The 21,934-nt window shown below is 42.9% G+C and overlaps 2 protein-coding genes across 2 annotated transcripts; both read left to right on the top strand.

The window, feature by feature from the left end:
• Positions 1–10,985: 10,985 nt before the first annotated feature.
• On the top strand, positions 10,986–11,988 carry RNASE12 (ribonuclease A family member 12 (inactive)). Its single transcript, XM_024567574.1, has 2 exons — positions 10,986–11,019; positions 11,513–11,988. Exons 1-2 carry the CDS (start codon positions 10,986–10,988, stop codon positions 11,986–11,988), a joined length of 510 nt encoding a protein of 169 aa, XP_024423342.1.
• A 4,080-nt stretch (positions 11,989–16,068) lies between these two features.
• On the top strand, positions 16,069–17,326 carry RNASE11 (ribonuclease A family member 11 (inactive)). Its single transcript, XM_024567612.3, has 2 exons — positions 16,069–16,099; positions 16,630–17,326. Exon 2 carries the CDS (start codon positions 16,652–16,654, stop codon positions 17,240–17,242), a length of 591 nt encoding a protein of 196 aa, XP_024423380.2. The 5' UTR covers positions 16,069–16,099; positions 16,630–16,651; the 3' UTR covers positions 17,243–17,326.
• The last annotated feature ends 4,608 nt before the right edge of the window (positions 17,327–21,934 follow it).

The following is a 21,934-nucleotide window of genomic DNA, read 5'->3' on the forward strand; positions in this document are numbered from 1 at the left end:
TATTCACCCTACAATTCTTGTATTTGCAGTTGTATTGGGTTCATATCTTTCTGTTTCCCCTCATCTATTCTTGGTTTGCTTTGATTTCTTTCTTCTTTTAAGCTGCAATGCTTGAGATGGGTGGAAACAGTTGGTATACGTCTCGCATGTCCTCCCGAGAGACCGGAAACCTGTCTGGGGTTGGCACAAGCAGGTCACTGAGGAGAGTCGGGGCCCTCTCCTGCCTTGGGCGCCTCCTCTTTGAGGAAGCCACGCCGCGAGTGCTTTTGCTACGTGAAAGATTCTGAGTCTGGGGTCCTCCCGGAGGAGATGGGGAAAGTTTCAGGAAGTTGAGAATCTAAGGCCGGACAGGCAGAGCCCAATAATCCGTCAGTCTTGTGCAGAGGCAGGGAAAACCTTCCTTACCCAGCCCCCGCTCTCCCGCCTACCAAGAGCAAAGCGATCTAGGAGATGCCTTCCCGGGAAGGAGCGACCTCTGCCCTCCCCAAGGGCAAACGGATCACCCCGCTGCTCCTGGCTGTCCTTGATTTGATTGCCTCCCACCATTCCGAAAGCATCTTTAGTCCACTGGGAAGCCCAAACGTGCAGCGAAATTATTCTCGTTGATCCGAAAAAAGAATGTCCTAAAATAATATGTAGTCTAAGGGTATCGTTTTCAGGAATTTGGGTAAAGGAGACTGCAGGGATGCGTTGGTCCACTAGGCGGCACTCCATGCTCTTAATTATTGGAAAAAACTAATACTGCAGCCGTGGCTAAAACTTTTCTACTAGGGTTGCAAAACTTAAAAGTAATTACGTACCTGGTTTCTTGGCCTAGGTATGATTTTCGCTCGGGAAACTAGAGGTTCTGGGTTCAAGTCCCGAATGAGCCCCGTTTTCCAGGCCAGCATTCCCACTCCCAATAAAACTGCACATTTATTGCTGTTGAGCACCATCACACTAATCAAGTTCCTATTGTACCTAATATTACTGTATGAAAATGATTTTATACTCCACCACTTCAGATTTATACACTTAATCTGTACACAGCTAGTCTTTCTAATATTAAAATCTCCAGGATAAATACCAGATGTTATTGCACATAATTTATATAGTATAATATTTCTTCTACAAAATCATTATTACTAAAATCAACTATCATTATTTATCTTTTGCATTTTTTATTATCCAGGAACTGTTTATTCAGGACTTAGGGAGACATATTGTATATCAATAATTTCACATTACTGTCAATTTTCCTCCACTGTAAGCAGGAGGGCTGGGGTCGGAGGGGGTTTTGCGTGTTGGGACCTCTTCTGGTCAGGAAATGTGGCAGGCCTCTTGTCGCATAAAGCCTGGACTCCCTCCCTCATTCAAGTCTAACATTCCAGGGCCCATGCATATGGTAGGTGGGGATGGGGGAGGGAGTCTCAGGTGGTATAGCACCTTGGGAATGAACTTAACAGGAATGCTCAAGCCCGCCTGCACATTAGACTCATTTTTGAAACTTTATAATAATTCATTGCTGGGTCCAACCCCAGATCAATTAAATTGGATCCTTTGAAGATGAAGAGTGGCATGGTTAGTTTTTAAAAGGTCCCCTGGTATGTAATTTGGTTTGGCCTGGGAGCTACTGGTGCTACCCAGTTGCTCTACAGGCTACAACTGGAGACTAGGCTAGTATCCCAGTAACTCTAGGCATGCTGTATCCTCAGAATCACCTGCTACTTCATCTTTCATAGCCGTTTAGTTCTGGGTCCAACCATGTGCCAAACTTTGTTTCTCCCGGTGATCCTCCCCCAAGCCACAGAAATAGACTGTGCCAAGAGTAGGAAACTCCAAAAGAAAAAAGACAGCCTGAGTAAAGTTATACAGCCTGCTTTATTTGGGGGGCGTGTGCAGATATGTGCGTGGGGAGGAGTGCTTCCATTCACTACACAGGGATAGACCCTGGGATCACACTCTTCACCCTTACTTCCTCCCTAACTGTTGAGGGTTTTCAGTGCTCAATCAAATCTTGCTATTTCAGTCAGATGTGCCCTGACTCACCTGAAGAAGAAGAGCTAGAAACCACATGTATTTTTCACCTCACTCTTTATTGTGCTGCTGAGTATTTAACTTCTAGTACCTTTCCAGATATTTGGAAAACCTGTGAAACACATAACCTTAGAATCATCCTTTAGCCCTCTCTTTTACAACCCACATTCAATCCTTTAACAAATGATGTTAGCTGTACCTTAAGAATATTTCCAGAACTCAGACACTTTTCACCACCTCCCCCTCTACCACCGCTGTAGTCTGAGCCACCACTGCTGCAGTAGCCCCTTAGCTGTTCTCCCTTGTTGGCCCTTGTGCCCCTTCAGTCTGTTCTCAACGGACAAGACAGAATGTTCTGTCAAGGCCTAGGTCAGGGCTGGTCATTGCTCTGCTCAAAACCCTCTGTGCATTTCCATTTCATTCAGCATAAAATCAAATCTCCTTGCCATGACTTTAAAAATACATGATTTTGCCACTCTTGCATTAAAGGGAAGTGCTTGCACTTCCCTGATCTCACCTCCTACCACTCTGTCCCTTTGCTGGCAGCATTCCAACTACATTGGCCTCTAATGCTCCTCAGAAATCCCCACCCCTGTGTTTTCATACTTGCTTTTCTCTCTGCTTCGTCTTATCTTCCTCATACCTCTGTGGCTCAGTCCCTCGCTACTTTTAAGAGCTCTGCTCAGATGTTACCTATCTAAGAGGACTTCTCTGATCACTCTGTATGAAGTAGCACCCACCCCCTTTGCTCTCTATTCTCCTTCTGTACTTTAATTTTCTTCTTTGTGCATACCACCACTTGACTTTTGCTGCTGCTGCTGCTGTTATTAATTCCCCCACCCCCTCCACTACGATAGAAGCATTGTGAGAACAGAGTGCTTTTTTACTGCTGAAGACTCACAGGCTGGAACAGTTCTTAGGACCTAATAGATGCTAAATAAATATTTGGCTAATGAATTGTGTGAATTGTTGTTTTAAATCAAAAAGTTATACAGGCTTTTTAGGAACACCTGACCCTGTGACACTGGGGGACATAAGGAGCATGAAGTTACTGGGGGCTTGAATAGAGGGCTCTTACAATGTGGGGAATATACCGTCCTCTGGGAAAGGTGAGGGGGAGCCATACCTGCAAAATATTCTGTGGCAGCTCTCCCTTTGGGCCACAGTATGGCCCTATAAATGCTTTAAGGAAGCATTGAAATGTTCTTCCGACTGGACATGAAGCAAGGCACCATGTAAACTCTCAGGAGCTTTAAATTGGACATCAGTGTCATTGGCTCCTTTGCAAACTTGCTGAAGTGCCCTGCTGCTTCAGACTTTTAAGTCTTTGAGCAAATTCTGAACCAATGGTGTTTTGGGGCCACACTGTAGGGTTGCACCCATTGGAAGGTTAGAGACTCAACAGCCATCCTGTAAGAATCTATAAAATAAGTGATTTAATAAACTGATGAACCAAAGTCCACAATAGGGAGACAAGGGAAGAAAAGGAAAACTAAGGTTAGGGAAGGACCTGTATAACCACCAGGACGTCATCAACCTCATTTGACCAGGTTTTAAGATGAGGGATCACTGTCATATGAGCCCTAAGGAGACACTGCTGGCCTGTGGAGAGGATGCCTGGTGGATGATAATGGAACAGGGTGAGAATCTCTGCTGGTCACAAACAAGCATTAAAATAGGAAGCGTCTCTGCTCCCTGGAGTTTGGGCGGGAACTGCCGCCTTGTGGCCAAATCAGGTACTGCAATGGATCTTATTTTTAGGCTCTTACTGAGAGGGACTGCAGATTAAAAATTAACTTTTAGAGACCCCACTACTTTTTGCTGATCCTTCTGTGTACATGACATGGATGTGGAACCTACAGAGGATAGATCTGTGTTATTGTCCTGGGATAAAGTGTTCACGGGATTAGGCTGAACTACTTACTAAGTTAGATGGCATCCCATGGCGTGGATAGAAAGCAGAGAACAGACACATCACCCACTAGCAAAACTCCTGAGCTAAAGTGGGGGAATCAGAGGGATAACCATAGATTTAAGGTCTTGAGTAGTAATTAGAGGTAAATCAACACTTTCCTTTCATTGATCATTCTGATCTCACGTCCATAGGGTGCTACAAGGGTCCCACCAAAGAAACCCTCAAAGAAGATTTTTGAGTTTTACAAAGTGTAGCTCATTGATACTGTGGTTAAAGAGCAAAATATAGTTCTTTCATGTCGTTCACTTATGTGTTATTCTATTCAATCAGTATTTACTAAACAGCTATTGAGCAAAAAGAGCACAGGTTGAGGCAAAAGCAGGTTTACAGTTGTTTATATGGAAAAAGACACGCAGGTTAGGGTTATTATAATAGCTTTATTAACTCTGTGTTTTGCCTACTCACAACTGCAAACCTACTTTTTCCCTACCCTACGTATGTAGGGAGAAAAGGAGAGATTTGAGGTGAGGGTCTCCATTCAAGGCTGGGTAGGCAGAGGTAAGGACTGTGGTCATTATTTTAAGACTTATGAAAAGCCATTGACACATTTTAGGGAGAGCAGGGGGTGGACAGCACAGGCACAGAACTAGTTTGTGTTTTAAAAAGATTTCTGTGTATAGTATGGTTGACAAAAAGCCACGGGGAGCACTGTTTCAACGTTCTAATAAGCAACCACAGAGCCTGTACTGTGGAATGCTGTGGCTGGGTGTGCTTTATCAACTCTCATTTGCTCCTTGTTTCCATCTCATGCATTCCCCCAACTCTGCCAGCCCCCAGCCACTTGTAAAAGAGGTCAGCCAGGCCCATGGAATTAAGGTCAGGGTCACAGAGCTAGTGGCTGAGCCAGTTCAAGACAGGCTCTCACAACTGCTAGGCCACTATTCATTTTGCTCTAGCTGGGTGCTTCCGAGAAAAGGGAGGCTTTGTTTTGTTTTTATTGCATCTGGGTTCTTTAAGGCCTCTGTAATTATTCAGGGGTTGAAGACAATCATTATTTTCTTCCAAGGAATCTTATCTAATTTTCAGGGAAGCTGGAACTGGCGGAGGGAGGAGAACAGAGCGTGGGAGTGGCATTGGAGGTGCTGCAGGGGAAGGCTGAGTTAATGGTACTTCCAAATGAGGATTCAAAGGAAACTGTTGTGGACCCAGTCTGGGAACACACATGAGAAACCAGGTATGCTATGATCAAAGCGTTCTCAGAAGTGGAAAACTGAAGGACAGGGGCCTCCTAGGTAGTTGTTAGAAAGACATGCTTAGGGCAACCTCCCCTCATCCTGGCCTCCCCTGGGCTATTAAGTGGTGACAGTCATTTCAGGGATACCACTAACATCAGAAAAAAAGAAATGACTTGGTTTGCCCTCATAGGAGAACAGGACCTCCTGTGTTCCTAGCCTGGGGCTGCAACTGCACAGCGGAGGTAGATAGCCTCTGATCTGATTCTGAACACATTCTGCCCAAATCAGGAACAGCTTGTTCTTAGACATATGTTCACCTCATCTGGACGGAGAGACAGATGACTTTGTGGGAGGGCAGTTGGAAGAATGCCCAGAGGCTTGTGAAGGTAGCCAACAAATCCTTCCAGAGTAGGAGTGCTTCATGCCCTGTTTTTCCCCCAATAATAAGTATTCTTGATTTAGGGAGGTGCCCCTCTGACCAGACTGCCAATTCCTTAGGCAAGTTCACAGGGCTACTCTACCACACTCCTGAATCAGGGCTCCAGCTCCCACTGCTGGGCCTGATCCATATCCCCATTGCTCACCCTGACTCCAGGCTGGAAGGCAGAGGGCAAGGCTTCACACCCCCTGGTGTGCGTGTGTGTGTTGAGGGGGGAATAGGAGTGGTTGCCAGAGAAGTGTCTTCCTAAGGGAATAGCCATTGGGGTCACTTTATTTAGCTCAGAACCTTAGTGTGTGACAGCAGAAAGGGAGCTTATAGATAGTCCGATTCTTCCTTTATTCTTTTCTGCCACCTCCATGTTAGAGATGAAGAAACTGGGACTCTGAGAAGTGACATGGCTTTGGAAGATCACACAACCAGTTAGCAGTAGAAGAGCGACATCTGGTCTGTTATCCTTTCGATCCACTCCACAGACACTTTTTGTTCTCCTGGGAAGTACCAGGCAGTGTGCTTGACCAAACAAGTAACACATTCTGGCTCGCCAGAAGCACACAGCACACACTAGAGAAGGCCAAATAAACCCTTGGTTGCCCCACATAATAACTGTTAAGACTCAGTCAGATACAGGAAGCATGGAGGAGGGCTTCTTCTGGAATTTCTAAAAGGAGATGGAGATGGGTTGATTGAAGAAGGGTTCCTGGAGGAGTTGATAGAGTCTCATGTCTTTGTCCTACCCTTAGAGATATTTCTTGACACCTGAGCTTATACAGGATGCATGAGAGTTTGTGGGAGCCAGCAGGGATTTCCTCATGGATGAGGCCCACTTCCAAGGTTAGAAAGAAACTCCCTATCATCTGACTGTTCTCCACACCAGCGTAATAGGTGAAAAGTTTGGGAGGGCTCCTTGGTAAAGAGGAATAGGGAGAAAAAAAACAGATCCCAACTCAGAAGTACTTCCAACCTTTTGGTCTTAAGACAGGTGCTAAAAGTTGGCATCTGGGTGATACAGAAGTAGGAAAAAGGGGTTAGAGAATGGTTGGGGGAAGAGAGCATCTTCTGCTTTAAACCACCTTCCTGGATCAAAGGTGTTCCCAGCTTCCTCACTGCCAGTCACCCCAGCCTTGGCCCCTTGGCCCCTGCTCCCAACTTTCAGACATAGTCTCACTTCTTCCCCCTGCTTGGCCCTGGGACTTCTGTCTCTGGTGGAACCCAGGTCACTCTGCTCATCTCCAGGATCCCCTATGAACAGTTTTCTACAATTGCTGAAAGAACACAGGTAATTAAGGACTAGAACTAAGAGAGACAGACCAGTCCTTCCTCCTCCAGCAGTGTGTTTGGGAGGCAGGTCCTTCCAGTGCGTATTGGGGGGCGGGTGCTCTGAGGACCTGCTTTAGTCACATGATGTGGGGACAAGTGCCTACCCTTCACCTTGTGGAAGCTCTGAATCAGAACAGTCATTCACATGCAAGGTTTCACATGAGGTATTGAGCATTCTACATAATAATGTAAAAGTCAGTTTCAAAGTGGGGTGGGTGCAATTCTTTATAAATTACCGTGCTGTTTACCAATTCAGGGCTCATCCATTGTAGTGATCCCTAAACTTCAGTGTGCACTTTAATCACCAGAGGTGGGCTACTGATTACCAATGCAGATTCTAGGACCTCACCCCCCAGTGTCTTCCGTCTGATAGGTCTGGTGTAAGGCCCAGGTTTCTGTATTTTTAATTAATAGCCATAGACTGGTGGATTTCACTTAGAAACCTTTCTAAAAGGTTTCTGAAAAATAGCCTGTGGGAGCCAGGCAGTGGCAGACTGAGTGGCTGAGGGCTGACAGTGAGGTAATTAGCCTTCCCCAATATGCTCTGCAACCTCCTTCTACTCCCATTGTTCGAGAAGGGCAATTCATGTTTCCGCAGTTGAGGGTAAAGACTCAGAAAGTGCATCTTCAAGAAGAGAGCCCCTAGTCCCCTCCTGTGCCATGATGGTGGTCTAAGGGGGCCCAGGACTTGAGAAAGAGGAGATATAAAGCCGATGAAAAGGAGGATAAGTACACCCACATCAGAGTGCCCAAGGAAAGGGTTTGTGGATAGCTGCTAAGACTACTAAATATTTTTTTCTCTTTTGTAATTAAAAATGTCCAGAATGTCTGTTACACTCCATATCCTGTGATCAGTATGTAGGAGAGTACCCAGGCTTTGGGAGGAGCCGGACGCAGTCCAGAGATGCTGCTGCAACAGGATGAACAGAAAGAAAGCCGTTAGGATTCATTGTGGACAAGAGATAAAAGCAGTTCTCAGAGAGCTTCTAAAACATTTTGGAAATGTTAGAATTCTAGTAGTAATGAAGGATGGGGCTTGAATTTTTATATATGTTTTAAAAGGAGGGCAGTCCCCAAAATCTAAAAACCTGGGGCTCTTTAGGTTCCATTCCCTTTTCCTTATTGTTTCCTTTGCTCCCACCCATATGTCTGGTTACCACCTGTGGCTCCTAGTCCTGTGCGGCATGTCCCACACCGATATTCCATGGAACCCTGTTCCACAGGTGCCCCTTAAGTAAAGTTCCATGCTCAAATCAATTTGTAAAAGCCTTAGTTAAATGAAACCAGTCAAGCTTCTCTATTGCTGCGTTTCTCAGAATTTTGTGCTTTGTGGATCTTTTGAGAAGAAATATAATTAACAGTGTCTCACAAACTTTTGATCATGAAACATTTTTCTTGAATCACACTCATTAACGTTTTCTAGAACAATGTTTGCCTGAAGATAAGTAGGAAAAATGCTCTTACTTGTCCTCCAGTATTTATTCTCCCCTTTTTTGTTTGGAAATCAGAATTTCAGCTAGGCACATGTGCCTCATCCTCCAGAATAAACCCTACATTTCCCAGTGTCCCTTGCAGTTAGATGTGACTGTCTGACGAAATTAATGCAAGTGAGCTGTAAGTGGAAGTGATGCGTGAAACTTTGAAATGTGTCCTCAGAAGGCAGTGCCACACCCTTTTTGTGCCTTTCTTCTACCAGCTGGCAGGAATGCAGACATGATGGCTGGGGCTACAGCAGCCACTTGGATTGTGACATGGAAGCCACACTCTGAGACAGAACTCAGAACCTTGAAGCACCTGGCTGATCCTGGACTAGCTACCCCAGGCTTTCTTTTACATGAGAAATAAAGCTCCATCTTCCTTAGACTACTGTTTCTTTGACTTTTCTGTCATCAAACAGCCATTTGGAAAATGTGTAACAATAATCTCTTTAGACAGATTTCTCTTTAAACAATGAAAATGTTTCTGCAAGATGGTGTGCAAATCAAAATTTATTAATTGGAAAATACATCAACAATTAATTGTGTACTTATATCTTTGTGGCATTGTGCAACGCATATCCCAAACAGGGCAGTTTGAATTCTGGAAGGACACCCAGAATGAAAGTTTTTAGAAAGTAAATAATAACGTCTTGGTTGTTCATTTTCATGGTCTGGAATTATGGTTTTTTGTACATAAAGAGACAGATTTTTGAAGCCTTTTCCAGGATTCTCTAGACCATTTTCACCTCAAAATGTTTTTCATCTTAGTTAGAAAGACACAGGTATACAAGGTCTGTCCAGAAATTATCCAGGCATGTAATATAAAAAATAGAGTCATTATTGAAGAACATACAAGATACAAGAAACATTGTACACAGGACCATGATGCCTCTGTCCCCTTCAAAGTAGGTACCTTGGCACCAAAATAGACCTCACACAGTTCTCCCAATCACCATCAGGCTGCTCCATTGTATTTTCCTGAATTTCATTGATGGTCTGAAATCTCTTCCCTTTCAAGGTGATTTTAGTTTTGGGAAAAGCCAGAAGGTGCAGAGTGCCAAATCTGGGCTGTAGGGGACGAGTCACCTGGGTGATTTGATGTTTCGCACAAAAATCTCTGCAAGAGATGGGCACGTTGCGTGATGAAGCTGCCAATCACCAGTTGCCCATAGCTGCAGCCTTTTGGATCATCTGAATAGTTTCCATGGAGAAACGTTCAGGTGTAATGCACAATTTGATGCAGATTCATTGGTCTATTCACTCAGGCATTTTGAATGCAACAGTCACACAGTACACATGCTCATTCAACAGTGTCTATTGACCCAACTGACTAGTAGAGTGAAGTCATCATTGTTCACACGTGTGCATTCCGGTCCACTCTTCCTGGCTGCCCTGTTACATCGATGTCACACAAACCGTTCTTGTTGTACTAATAATAGCTGGACTTTTTCCAGGCAGACCTCATATATAGAGGAGACTACATAAAAGTCTCACCAAAAGAGAATTCCTTTCAGAGCAAAAAGTCATAAAACTTAAGTCTTTTTTCCCATTCCTGTATCAAATGACCAGAAGATGATAGCAACAAAAATAATCCTATTGTCTCAATACCTTGGTCTTTCACCAAGCCCTCCTCCACTGATTTTCCACATAGGTTTGCAATGTCTGCCACATGTCAGTAGTTCCCCAAATTTTGCTGCATATTAGAATCACTGGAAGAGCTTTGATTAATAATCCAAAAACCAGGTCACCTCCAATACCAATTAAAGCAGAATGTTTCAAAGTGGCATTTAAAAATCCCCAGGTGATTCCACTATTCAGCAGAGTTTGGGAACCATTGCCATATTTGCCAGGCCATGGGAGTGTTAATGTCAGGGGATTGTTCTGCCCTGTCCTGAACACCATGTGGGACTAGACTTTGCTGAAACTGATGTTCAAGTGTCAAGAAGGTGTGGTTCTTATTACTTTTGTCATCTCCCATCTCCACCTGAAATGTTCTGCAATTAATTTCTTTTTTTAAAGATTTTATTTTTATTTTATGTATGTATTTTTTTATTGTTTAGAGAGGGGAGGAGAGAGAGAAAGAAAGGGAGGGAAACATCAATGTGTGATTGCCTCTTGCATGCCACTTACTGGGGACCTGGCCCACAACCCAGGCATGTACCTTAGACTGGGCATCAAATTGGTGACCTTTTGAATGACAGGCCGGAACTCAACCACTGAGCCACACCAGCCAGGGTTGCAATTAATTTCTCATTAATGAAATGGAGGTAATAGTTACTTCATAGGTTTGAGTAAGGACTGGCTGAAAATTTGGAAAATAGACAATTCTGTGTCTGGCACACATCAGGACTTTACTAAATGTTTTGAAAAGTCTTCACTTGTTTAATGAGGACACTTTCAGGACCTGCTTTAGCCAACTCTCCCTCTGAAGGTAGCTTCCCTTCCTTCCCAAAGGCACCCAAGCACACTCCCCTACAGGCCCCGCCCTTTCTGCTCTTTCCACTCTGGCCCTCCCCACACTCAACTGTTGTCAGAGAACAGCAAGACACAAGGGACTTTCTCAGATCCATGATCACAAGGATATGTTACTTGTGAAAGCTGCACCAAAAAAGAGCGGTAAGACAAGCTAACACAGCCAATTAGGGTTGACGAGAGGAGAACTGGGAAGAACAGAGTAGAAGACAGTGCTAAAAACGTGTGGAATTGGGCAGAATTGGGGTTGAGACAATGATGGGAAGGAAGTCATTCTGCAAGAGGAATAAAACAATTAGGCATGAGTACTTTTGAGCACCTCTGTCCAGCTCTGTGGTAAGTACTCTGACAGATTCAGGAGGACTAGGAGATCAGATCCCTGCTATCAAAGAGCTGATGGAAATAAAACAAATGGGAATAATTAGAGAACAGTTCAATGCTCAACTCAGAGCTGAAATGGTCAGAAACGGCTTTCTTGGAGAGCTGTACCTCCAGCTGGATCTTGCAGGGTAAGCATGATTTTAATTAGCAGAGAGAAGGAAATCAAATATCCTAAGGGTGGGGGAGTAAAGTCATGGCGTGGGGCTGGAGGACTCTGATAACCCTCTGCTGCTTTCTCTCTCTTCTTACTCTATAGAAGTCAGAGCAAAAGATGTAAAGGGACTCTTACCCCTGATGATACTAATGGTGATAATTTTCCTGCTAATTCTATTCTGGGAAAACGAGCTGTATGAGGAAATAGCAGAGTCAACCATAGAGCACTTGCATGTGGACTACCCTCAGAGCAACATCCGTGTAAGGTACTGCAACCACATGATCTTCCAAAGAATCATCAAGGAACCTGACAACACCTGCAAGAAGGAGCATGTGTTCATCCATGAGAGGCCTCGAAAAATCAATAGCATTTGCACTTCTCCCAAGAAGATGGTTTGCCAAAACCATTCCAGCATTTTATGCTTCCAGAGTGAGACAAGGTTCAAAATGACGGTCTGTAAGCTTATTGAAGGTGTCAGGTATCCTGCGTGCAATTACCACCTTTCCCCCATGGTGGGGTTCATTCTGGTCACTTGTGACAATATGGGGCTAATTACTTTCCAGAGATATGTTGAATAACTTGAGACCAGCGCCTGGGTCTGAGATCCTCTCTTGTCCTCTGTCAGGGGCTCTGGTGCTGGGTCTCTCCTATGCGCACCTGAGCTATGGATGTGGGGTAAAGCCTGGAATGAAATGGGTAGCCACCAGTAGCTCACTTATCCTTCTAGTATTGCCAAGCTGGAATCTCCTTATTCTGCTTCAACTATAAAACTCTACTGAATTAAACCAAAAACTGTGCATGTGTTTCAATTTCTTGTCCCTTTTATGTGGGTCACTTGATGAGAGCCGAGAGTGTATCCTGTGCAGGACTGGGATGAGGATAAGGTGAGTGAGGCACTCACTTCACATGCAAATTTTAAGGAGCACCCTCCCCCCACAAGTAATCTAGATAAATAATATTTTTCAAAAATCCAAATATGCAAAAATCCCTGATGAACAAAATACCTGAATTTTAAACCCAGACCCAATCTGACAGGGTTGGATTTAGGGTGATGAGGGGCACCTGAGTTGTGCCCATACAGGGTCAGAGCCTGTTATTTAAATTTTTGATATTTGTTCATCAGGGATTGTTGTGAATTAAATTAATTTTAAAGATTGCATTAAAATATTACCTTGATTACTGGGTTTGTTTCTAACCCTCTTACCTTTTGTACCAAGAGCAAGCACCTTATTCATTTTACCCTAATCCCACACTTGGTCTTAAGTGTAGAGGCAATTGGGGTCCTCTCTTAGGATTTTCTGTAAAGATGGCATATAGACCTCAAGCTGCATCTGCTCCTGTACAGCAGCTCCCTGTGTGCCTTGATAGAAAGGGCAAAAGACAACAGAAGCAGCCTGACTGGTCAGAGACCGTTTCCCTGGAAGACTGTGGAGAGAAATAGATAAGGATTTCTGAGGGAGAGTATCACCTCTTCGCATCCCTGGAGGAAACAGAAAGGACTTTGACTCAGACCACTCTTTTCCTTTTTTAGTTCTTGCAACTGAACTGGTTGTTTAGTTCTTTCACATTCAACAACAGGCAGCATATCTTTAGAGTTAGAGGGCAAAGGTAAAGAAGGGAGGGAAAGAGAGGCTCCTGATTCTGGGAATTTGATGAAGTCCCATTCCTCTATGAGCCTTAGTTGTCTCATCTGTAAAGTGAGAGGGCTTGAGCTAGATAATCTTTGAGGTTCTCCCCAGGCCTATCACACCACAATTCTATTTCTTCGTTGTATAGAAATTAGCCTTGTTGGAGGGGAGGGTTAGTATTGAGGAGTAGTAAGAAATAAGGGATATTTGGCAAGTAAGTGCCAGATTGTGGGAAAACTAATTTTGAACATTCCAGTCTTGTATGTGAGCAATGCATGAGCTTCAGAGGGCTTGATCTGTTCTGATCTTTTCAGTTGAGAGACTTCACCTATTGCATTATTTATTTGTAGTTAATTCAAGGTCAGATCAAAAAAGGAGGCACACTTGTGCTAGTTAACTCTCTGTCATAAGCATCAAATTCTAAATGATTGATTAGATTATGGAGGGAAGAGGGTGACTAATGTGAGTAAAGGACACTTTGCAACGTTTGCAAGGCTCACCCAAGTGGGGTGGCTCTTTCGCAGCTGAGTTTCATTACCCATTTCTCTGTGGGAACCCCATTGTCACTGTTGTCTTCATGGAAGTTTGATGCTACCCAGGGAGCAGAGCCCTCAGCATCTGAAGATGTGGAGCAGGATCAGGTGGTCCCTAGTATATGAGTCCTGGTAGCAGCACCATTTCTTGGACAAAGGTTTTACTTACTACAATGTGTCCCTTAAGGCTCCCGTTTCTATGTTATGAGTTCTGATTCCCTTTCCTACTCTTCTCCCTAGGTTTTATTGTCTTTTCCTTCCCAATGATTTTTTTCCTTTCCTCCCCTAACCTCCCTCTACTAATTAAACACAAAATCATGCATTCCGATTGAAGTGTGTCAGTATGCACCTGAGACTGCGCACTGGAAATTATCCTCAGAGTATTTTTATACTCTGGTATAATAATACTATTATACAGAGTATATATACAGAGTATTATTATACTCTGTATTATAGTATTACAATACTATAGTATTATAATACCATAATACAGAGTATAAAAATATACTCTGGTATAATAATACCAGTATACTCTGGTATACTTTGATCCCCACCACTCTTTGGTTGGGATCAAAGCCCAATTCAAGTGACTTGTGACATTTTAGGCATGTGCAGTTGGGCAGTTGTTGTTGTTGTTGTTGTTGTTGATTTCTTTTAATGGGCACCTAACAGCCCAAATCAAACCCAGGTACCTGCTAATTCTGTCCACTTGAAATACATGTTGTAGGAAAACTGGGAATCTCTACACTGTTTTTCCTCTTACTTTTCTCCTTATTATATTTCTGCATTCCTATGATCACCTCACTATTGATGTTGATGGTAGCTGATGTTTAGGAAACAACCTAAGCCCTTCTTCCCTCCTCCCTTCACCCTGCACCAAGTCTGTCCTCAAGGCACATATGTGAACATGTCCATGTAATCTTAATAATTAATACACAATCAATCCAATTACTAAGGCTTATATATTTTTAGTACTGGGTCTTTGCTCTCATTTTACACACAGGACATTTTTAAATTAAATATAATTAAAAATACAAGTCCATGGGTACCAATGTCAATTGAGTGGTATAAGAAATATGTGGTAAGTTCAGAGGCATGAGAAATGGATTTGATAGACTTAAGTAGTGAGAAAATATATTTAAAAAAGAAGAATGAGATCTGAATTGGGTTTTGAAGAATTTCAAGAAAGGAGTAGTGTGGGGTAGCTCAAGACATGGCCTCTCCTCCTCAGAGAACAGGTGTGAAGAACAGAGAAAAGGAGTGAGGAAAACAGCCTGTATCCAGGGTCCCAGCTTTCTCAAGGCCCCTGTGTTTACACAACTCTGTAGCTACCCCCATGCTACCATGTGATAGCTACCTCCCCACTGCCACTGCTCCCTCCCTAACCCTGAAAGTAGCACCAAGACTGCAGGTGGGGTGTGGTTTCTCTCCACTGATCTGCTGCTATCGTTGCACTCAGGGTGGTTTTTTCAGACTATCAGAGACACTTAAGCAGCAACCTGGCTTGGAGCTCCTGTGTTATAAATAGGCATTCAAGAAAAAGCAAAAACAGAGAGATGGAATAGAATGTATTCAAAGAGCGTGGGTCACACTGATTTTCTGAGAGCCAGTGTGCATACCAAAATAATGGGAGAGGAGCCTTGAGAAGCAGGTTGGGATTAGATCAAGTAGAGCCTTGACTCAGTGGCCTCAGGGGGGTTCCATTACCTCCTGTAGGCAATGAGGAGTAGTTGAAGGTCCCTGAAGTAGTGTCATTGCAAGTGGTATTTTAGAAAAGTAGGGCATTGAAGGAATTGGAGGGGCAGGGAGTGGTGATTGGGATGTAAGTGTGATAATGCAGAAGCTACACGTGTAAGGGAAGGAAGCTCTTAAAGGTGAGAGAAAAAAAATTAAAAAAAGATCTTGCTAGAGCAAGAGAATGAATTATCACTCTAAATAATCATTCTTTCTGGAATTCGCAATACGAATTTTCCAGCATTGACCTCAAGTACAGAATTTTCCTCACTAGTCAAGCCATGTTATATTGTTAACATTGCTGAGAAACCTGTGTATACACAGCTCAATGTTTGATTCTGTACAGACTAAAAAGAAGCAGGAATATGTTCCGGGCTCAAGGAAATTTTAGCCTCAGTAAGAGGGAGAAAAGACTAACATGTATCAACCAACTTGAAAAATAAAAAAAGACCATATAAAGTAAGGTGCAATATAATCTATGCTGTAGGGGTTTCAAAGAAGGAAAGAAGTCACTTTGGGTTAAATAAATGGACAGTGACGATTTCACAGAAGAGGAAGCTGCCCAGGTCACTGGGATTCGGACAGCCAAACGGACACTTCGTTTAGTCCTCTGACCCTCCTGGTTCTGTGTTGTCTCCTCCTTTGATCTCAGACAGTTCTAACTATCATGTTCTTAGCCCCTCCTTCCCTCAGACCCAATCGCAAACACTTCCAGGAAACAAATACAATTTTGCTTCTTGCCCTGCAACAAGCTAGAAGCTTTCTCCAGAGGATCAACTGTGCCCAAGGAACTGGTAAAGATAGATGTCCCATGACTGAGAATTGATGGGAAAAGAAATGGGGGAGGGGGGAAATAACATTGTGGTTTTTTTCAAGTGGCAGGTACCATGGGAGGCTGTAGGGAATGTAGCAATAGCGAGGAATGTGTTGAGTGAGATTCTTGGGACCGTTTTGAAGATTACAGACCCTGCCAATGAGATTACAGACGAGGAGAAAAGGGAGAGAAATACCTACTTGGTTCTGGGCACTTCAAACATATTATCTTATGTAATTCTCACATTCTCTTTTTTAGTATGGGGAAACTGAGGTTAGTTAAATGATGCAAATTGTTTGTTAGTGCATAAGCAGGGATTTGAAGCTGGGGTTCAGACCCCACAGCTGGTTGTTTGTTTGTTTGTTTTTCATATATTTGTGCTTCCATTAACAGCTGTAAACCTAAATTATACGGAGGGGTCAATCCTGGGAATAACTGTCATAAGGAAAAGAGAGCTATCTCCTTAATATTCTCCTTATTTTTATCTTTGACTCTTTACTTTTACTGCAGAAGAGATTACCCTGGATCTGAGATGGAGGTCTCTCTGCTGCTACTCAGCCTGGGCTTACTTCTTGTAGAATCTTCAGGAAACAAAATGGAGGCAGTTAGAAAAGAATTCTCAGAGGAAGAGATGCGATGTGACTTGGCAGACAGTGACCAAGAAAAACAGACCATGGAGGTATTCATGAAAACTCTGTCATCTACAAACACCAGCTTTAGCATGTCCAAGGGTGTTACACCTTCATCATGGACATTCAAGAGATTACATTATAGCTTCCCCAAGGGGAACAACCCAGGTGATGACAAAGAGAATTACAATGACATGGTAATCTGGAGAAAAGTTTTACAAGCGAGTGGGTCATGCAGGTTGAGCAGTAACTTTATTCTTGGCTTCATGGAAGTGACTGGTGGGGTCCCCAAGGCCTCCAGCTATAAGTGTGGGCAGGATCTTGGCATAAGCTGCTCTGAGAGCCCAGAACTGGAGACTGCTATGGGCCAGCTCACTACAGACAAACTGTTCCTCAGGCTCCAATACCACGGTGTTACCTCATTAAAGGAAATATTGGCAGTGCTAACAGGTAATTCTCTGATGAGCTGGTTAGTTAGTGGCTCTAAATTGTAAATCCCACAGGGCTGTGAAATGATAGTCTATCTAACAAGAATATATGTATTGTGGTTATTGTTTATTGCCTTCTGTTATCTGTATCTACCCTTTTAGCACTATAGTAAAGTCCTGATTATTTATACTAACTGAAGGAATGAAAAATCCAAATTTGTGGATAATTTGATTAAAATTTATAACTGATCTTGGAGTGCAAATACTTTCTCTTTGTTTCTCTCTCTCTCTCTCTCACACACACTTTCTCTCAACTAAACTGAATTCCATCCTAACAGCTATAAAGCCAAGAAGCAGAGTTCACCCAACTTGACAGGATTAAGGAAAGAAGGCCCCAAACCACTATAGATAATTAAAAATTAATTGTATTGCCACTGAGATTATTCAGAGGAATAGTGAATAAGCATAAGGGATATTATCACTGCATTGATGAACACACACAAATATGAGCACCTGCCTGTGCAGCCAGAGGCCTGCCTGTCCTCCAGAAGCTGCTGAAGGAAAGAGACCCTTTGCTTTAGCTGCTGCCCTCAGTCAACAGCTCCAGCCCTAAGCAATCTTTGTTCCTCCTTCCTCATCCTTATCTATTTCACATAGATATTCCTAGACTTATCTAGGTCACTACAGAGAGAAGAAATAAAGTGCCTATTGAAATTTTTACTCAAGTATACTCTTGATTCCCTGGGGCAGAGAATGGCAAGCCACGAAGGAGTAGAGGAGGCAGAAAGACAAGAAATAGGAATGTTATGTCAAGTGCCGAATTAATCTTTAGGCAGAATTAATCTTCAATCTTGTTTTCTGATATTGTAGTGATTTTTTAATTATCAATTGTTTATTTGAAAGTCTTTATGGTTCAACACTCTACATAAAATATGGGCAATTATTTTGTTCATTGATGCATGCCTATGTATTTCTGGTTTTTCATCTTACATCCTCCCTCCATCCTGAGGTCACTCTTTTTTAATGTCCTAATTTTAAATAAATGCATGTGAATAAATGTCACATCACTGAAATACTTGTACATCATTCTTTGTATATCAATTTTCCTAGTGTTTATCACATTTGGTGTGGAATTCTAATTTTATCAAAACTGAAAAACTCGAACAATCAGCCAACATGCAGCATGAGGGCAGATAACTTTGTATATTTTTGCTGGGTTTTCCATGTTGGTGTGGTGGCTGTTAAAATAATCACTTAGGTTTGGCCAAATAGGTATGTAATTAGCACTCAATTTGCACTTGGCAGCCAGGGGAGAAAGTGATAGAGGGAAATGCCTGAGACACAAAATTCTCTTCTCTGTAAGAGAAGAACCCAGGGCCCTGGAAATAAGATGTACTCACTGGGTTCCATTCCAGGGACAGTTTCCACGTGGTGAGGCTGGTGCCACCACCCACTCATCAGCCATGGGGTGGGCTCTATCCACGGTAGAGCAGTCAAACTGGTTCATGATTGAGTAACTTCTTTCCCACAATAGAATCCTACTGTAGAGTCCAGCTCTGGGTAATGGGCATGTCAGTCCCAGAGAGAAAACTATTCAACCTTCGGGAAATGTTTTTGGTAATATGCAAGAAAAAGCAAATCTAGCCTACTTCAGACCTTAGTACAGATTTCTTCCTTCACCAGGAGAGAACAGCAAAACCCAGAATGAATGCCTCTTTTTACATCAGGAGCATCTTCTAAAGACCAAACCTTTCCACTTCTCCAAAGGAATCAGGAGCTCTGGTGCTCTATTCCAAGCCTTTGGTACCCTGACATCCCAGGACCTAGCTAATCATCATGCTATGAAGTCTGAAAGATGTCAAATGTAGAGGTGCCTTAGAGAGGCAGGGCCCCTGAGTGCTAGCACTTCTCACTGTCAAAGCCTGTCACCCCTTTGACATAATGTGCATCCTAAGGTCCCTCATGATGACAATAGGCAGGGGATTTCTGATTTGAAAACATTGTTTTCATAATTTTTTTCCTGCTTCCACACTACAGAAGGCCCTCCATTTTCCTTATAGCTTCACATGTAAACTTTTCTGGCTGGCTTTCCAGGCTTCTACTGCTCCATTCTCTTCCTACCCAGCCTGTCCCCAGCACCTTCCCAGTCTTTGTCGTTTTGAGGCTGCTCTCTTCACAGTCCACAGAACTTGTATCCTTGTCTTCACCCCTTTGGTGGGCTGATCTTGATGCCCTTTTTCTTCCCTTTCTTATTCTATCATCTCAGCCCATTCAATGTCACAAGCTCCACTTGATTGGAAATAGCCCCCAAAGTGTCTCCTGTATTTGTTATACAACTAACTGAGAGGTAGATGTGTGTAGCTGACTCCTGCTTGCAGGGCAGTGCATTTGCTCCCAGATGAGTCCACAGCTAGGGAGTGTGGGGGTCCCCTGCCTTGCTAGTTCTGGGACACTGTGTGGGGGATGGATGCCCCCTCACATCCCTGTAGCTGAAAGGAAACTTTAGAGGAAATGAAATGAGGTGACAAAGGAGACTGATGTAATCATAAGGAAGATGGAAAGGAGAGTCAGGTTGAGAAAGACATCTGGGAATGGAGTGTTAAGGGGGGTTGAGAAAGGCATACTGAAAGGGGTTATTTGGAGTAAGAGAAGTCCCTCTCTTGTCTCTTATCATTCCCTCTACTTTCCCAATATAAAGTTCACTCACCTTCTTTAATCAATAATTCTGAAGTGAAACGAGTCCCTGGCCTCAGGTGTCCAGGGTGTTGCTGATGTAAGGAGTGTGAGCCTTTGAAACATCATAGGTAAATCTTCATTTGTTTTATTGACTCAATATGTCCCACCAAAACCGGTCATTTCATATCACTGGGTATCAATTTCCTTCTTTACACAATGGGGAGGTTGGATTAGATGTGGGTTCTCTGACTTGGATATGCATCAGGGTCACTGTGGGGAAGCTCTCAGGTTGCCTACCCCAAACCATCCTCCTTGCTCTCAAGACAAGGAGGTACTGTAAGGCACAGGGCTGCCCAGCCAGACATCCTTTCCAGGCTCTCTGAGCAGAAGTGATATGTGCTACTTCTAGGTCCAGGTCTTACCAGGTCTTATGACATTGGACTAGCCTCCTCTGTGATTTTTTTCCTTCCCAACAGCTAGATCCCCAAAGTGGGCTTGAGTGTGACTCAACCTTAATGATGTTGATAGTGATCACACCCTAGGAATGGCCTGAACAGCAGAAGGAAGGAACGCCACATGCCTGAACTCATGCGTGAAGCAGGGTTACCTTGCCAACCTGGACTACTCATCTTGGGGCTGTTATATGAGAGAGAAATAAATATGTGTATTTTTAAATCCCTCATACTTTGAGACGTAGTTCCATCAGCTTAGCCTTACCCTAACAAATTTAATAACTTTAGGAGCTGTTATTAAATACAAATTCCTGGGCCCAAATCCAGAAGATCTGGGTTCTATAGAAAAGAGAAAGGACAATAACATGTAAGTTGTTTAGAAGAGTGTTAGGTTTGCTGATGTGCACCAAAGTTTGAACATTGCTAGATTAGATGAACTAAAAGCTTTCTTTCTAGTTAGAGAACATTCCGGTTCCAGTCCCAGTTAGGGGGAAAAGGGTTGCTGCCTATGTATTCAGGGCTTTCAAGGATTGCCCTGGGACAAAACAAGTCAATTTAACTCAGATAGCATCCACCCCCCACACAGAGTTCCCAGAACTAGCAAGGCAGGAGAACCCCACACTCCCTAGCCATGGATTCTTCTGGGAGCAAATGCACTGCCCTGTGAGCAGGAATCAGGTTTCCTTTTAAAATAGTGGCCGAGAAGTTGGCAGAGGTGTCACACACATGAAATTTGTCCTTTGTACTCCAGCAATCTGAGAACAGCAGGTTTGGGATGACTGTTTAACATCCCTAAATCTTCATGCTTGTAAAGTATGTAAAACTTTGTCAAGATCACATCTAATTACCACAAGGATGATTAAAAAGTAATAAGAACTGAGCTCTTATGATGTACCAGGCACTGGTCTAAACACACGTATACCACAGAACAACTTTCATGAGGTAGATTATCATTATCTCCACTTCAGTAACGAAGAAACTGAGGCGCTGTAGATAATGTACAAAGTGAGGTAATGTACAAAGTCACACAAATGGTACCCCAGGAAGAAACAAGGACACTCTGATTCCATAGGCCATGCTTTTCACCATTCACCTTTATTTGATAGGAAAAAGCAAACTTGCCCATAACTATACAGAAAGATAATGGTGGGACACTCCTGAATTTACTCCATCTCACAGGATTGTTTGAGGATTGAATGATAGCCATTATTATTTTTTATTATGATTAGATCAGAACACTGTTAAACACACAACTGAAGAGAAATATTTGTAATATATATGGCTGACAAAGGGTTGATATCTTTAATATATAAAGAGGTCTGTCAATTTAATAAGATAAAATGAAAATACCTACAGAAAAATAAGTAAGGGACACAAACAGAAAATTAACTCCCCCCCAAAAAAAACCCCAAAAGAAAACCAAGAAATAACCATTAAACATTGGAAATTGTTTCCTTCCTACTAAAGATAATATAAATAAAAACAATGTAACATCATTCTTTACATGCCCAATCAGCAGAAGTAAGATTTTAAAAAATAACATAATGCTGGCATAGGTACAGGAAAGAGGACATTCTCATGCACTCCTCCTGGGAAAACAAATTGGTAAATTTGCCATCTTCCTGGGGAA

The sequence above is a fragment of the Desmodus rotundus genome, chromosome 7, assembly GCF_022682495.2.
Source record: "Desmodus rotundus isolate HL8 chromosome 7, HLdesRot8A.1, whole genome shotgun sequence".
NCBI lineage: Eukaryota > Metazoa > Chordata > Mammalia > Chiroptera > Phyllostomidae > Desmodus > Desmodus rotundus.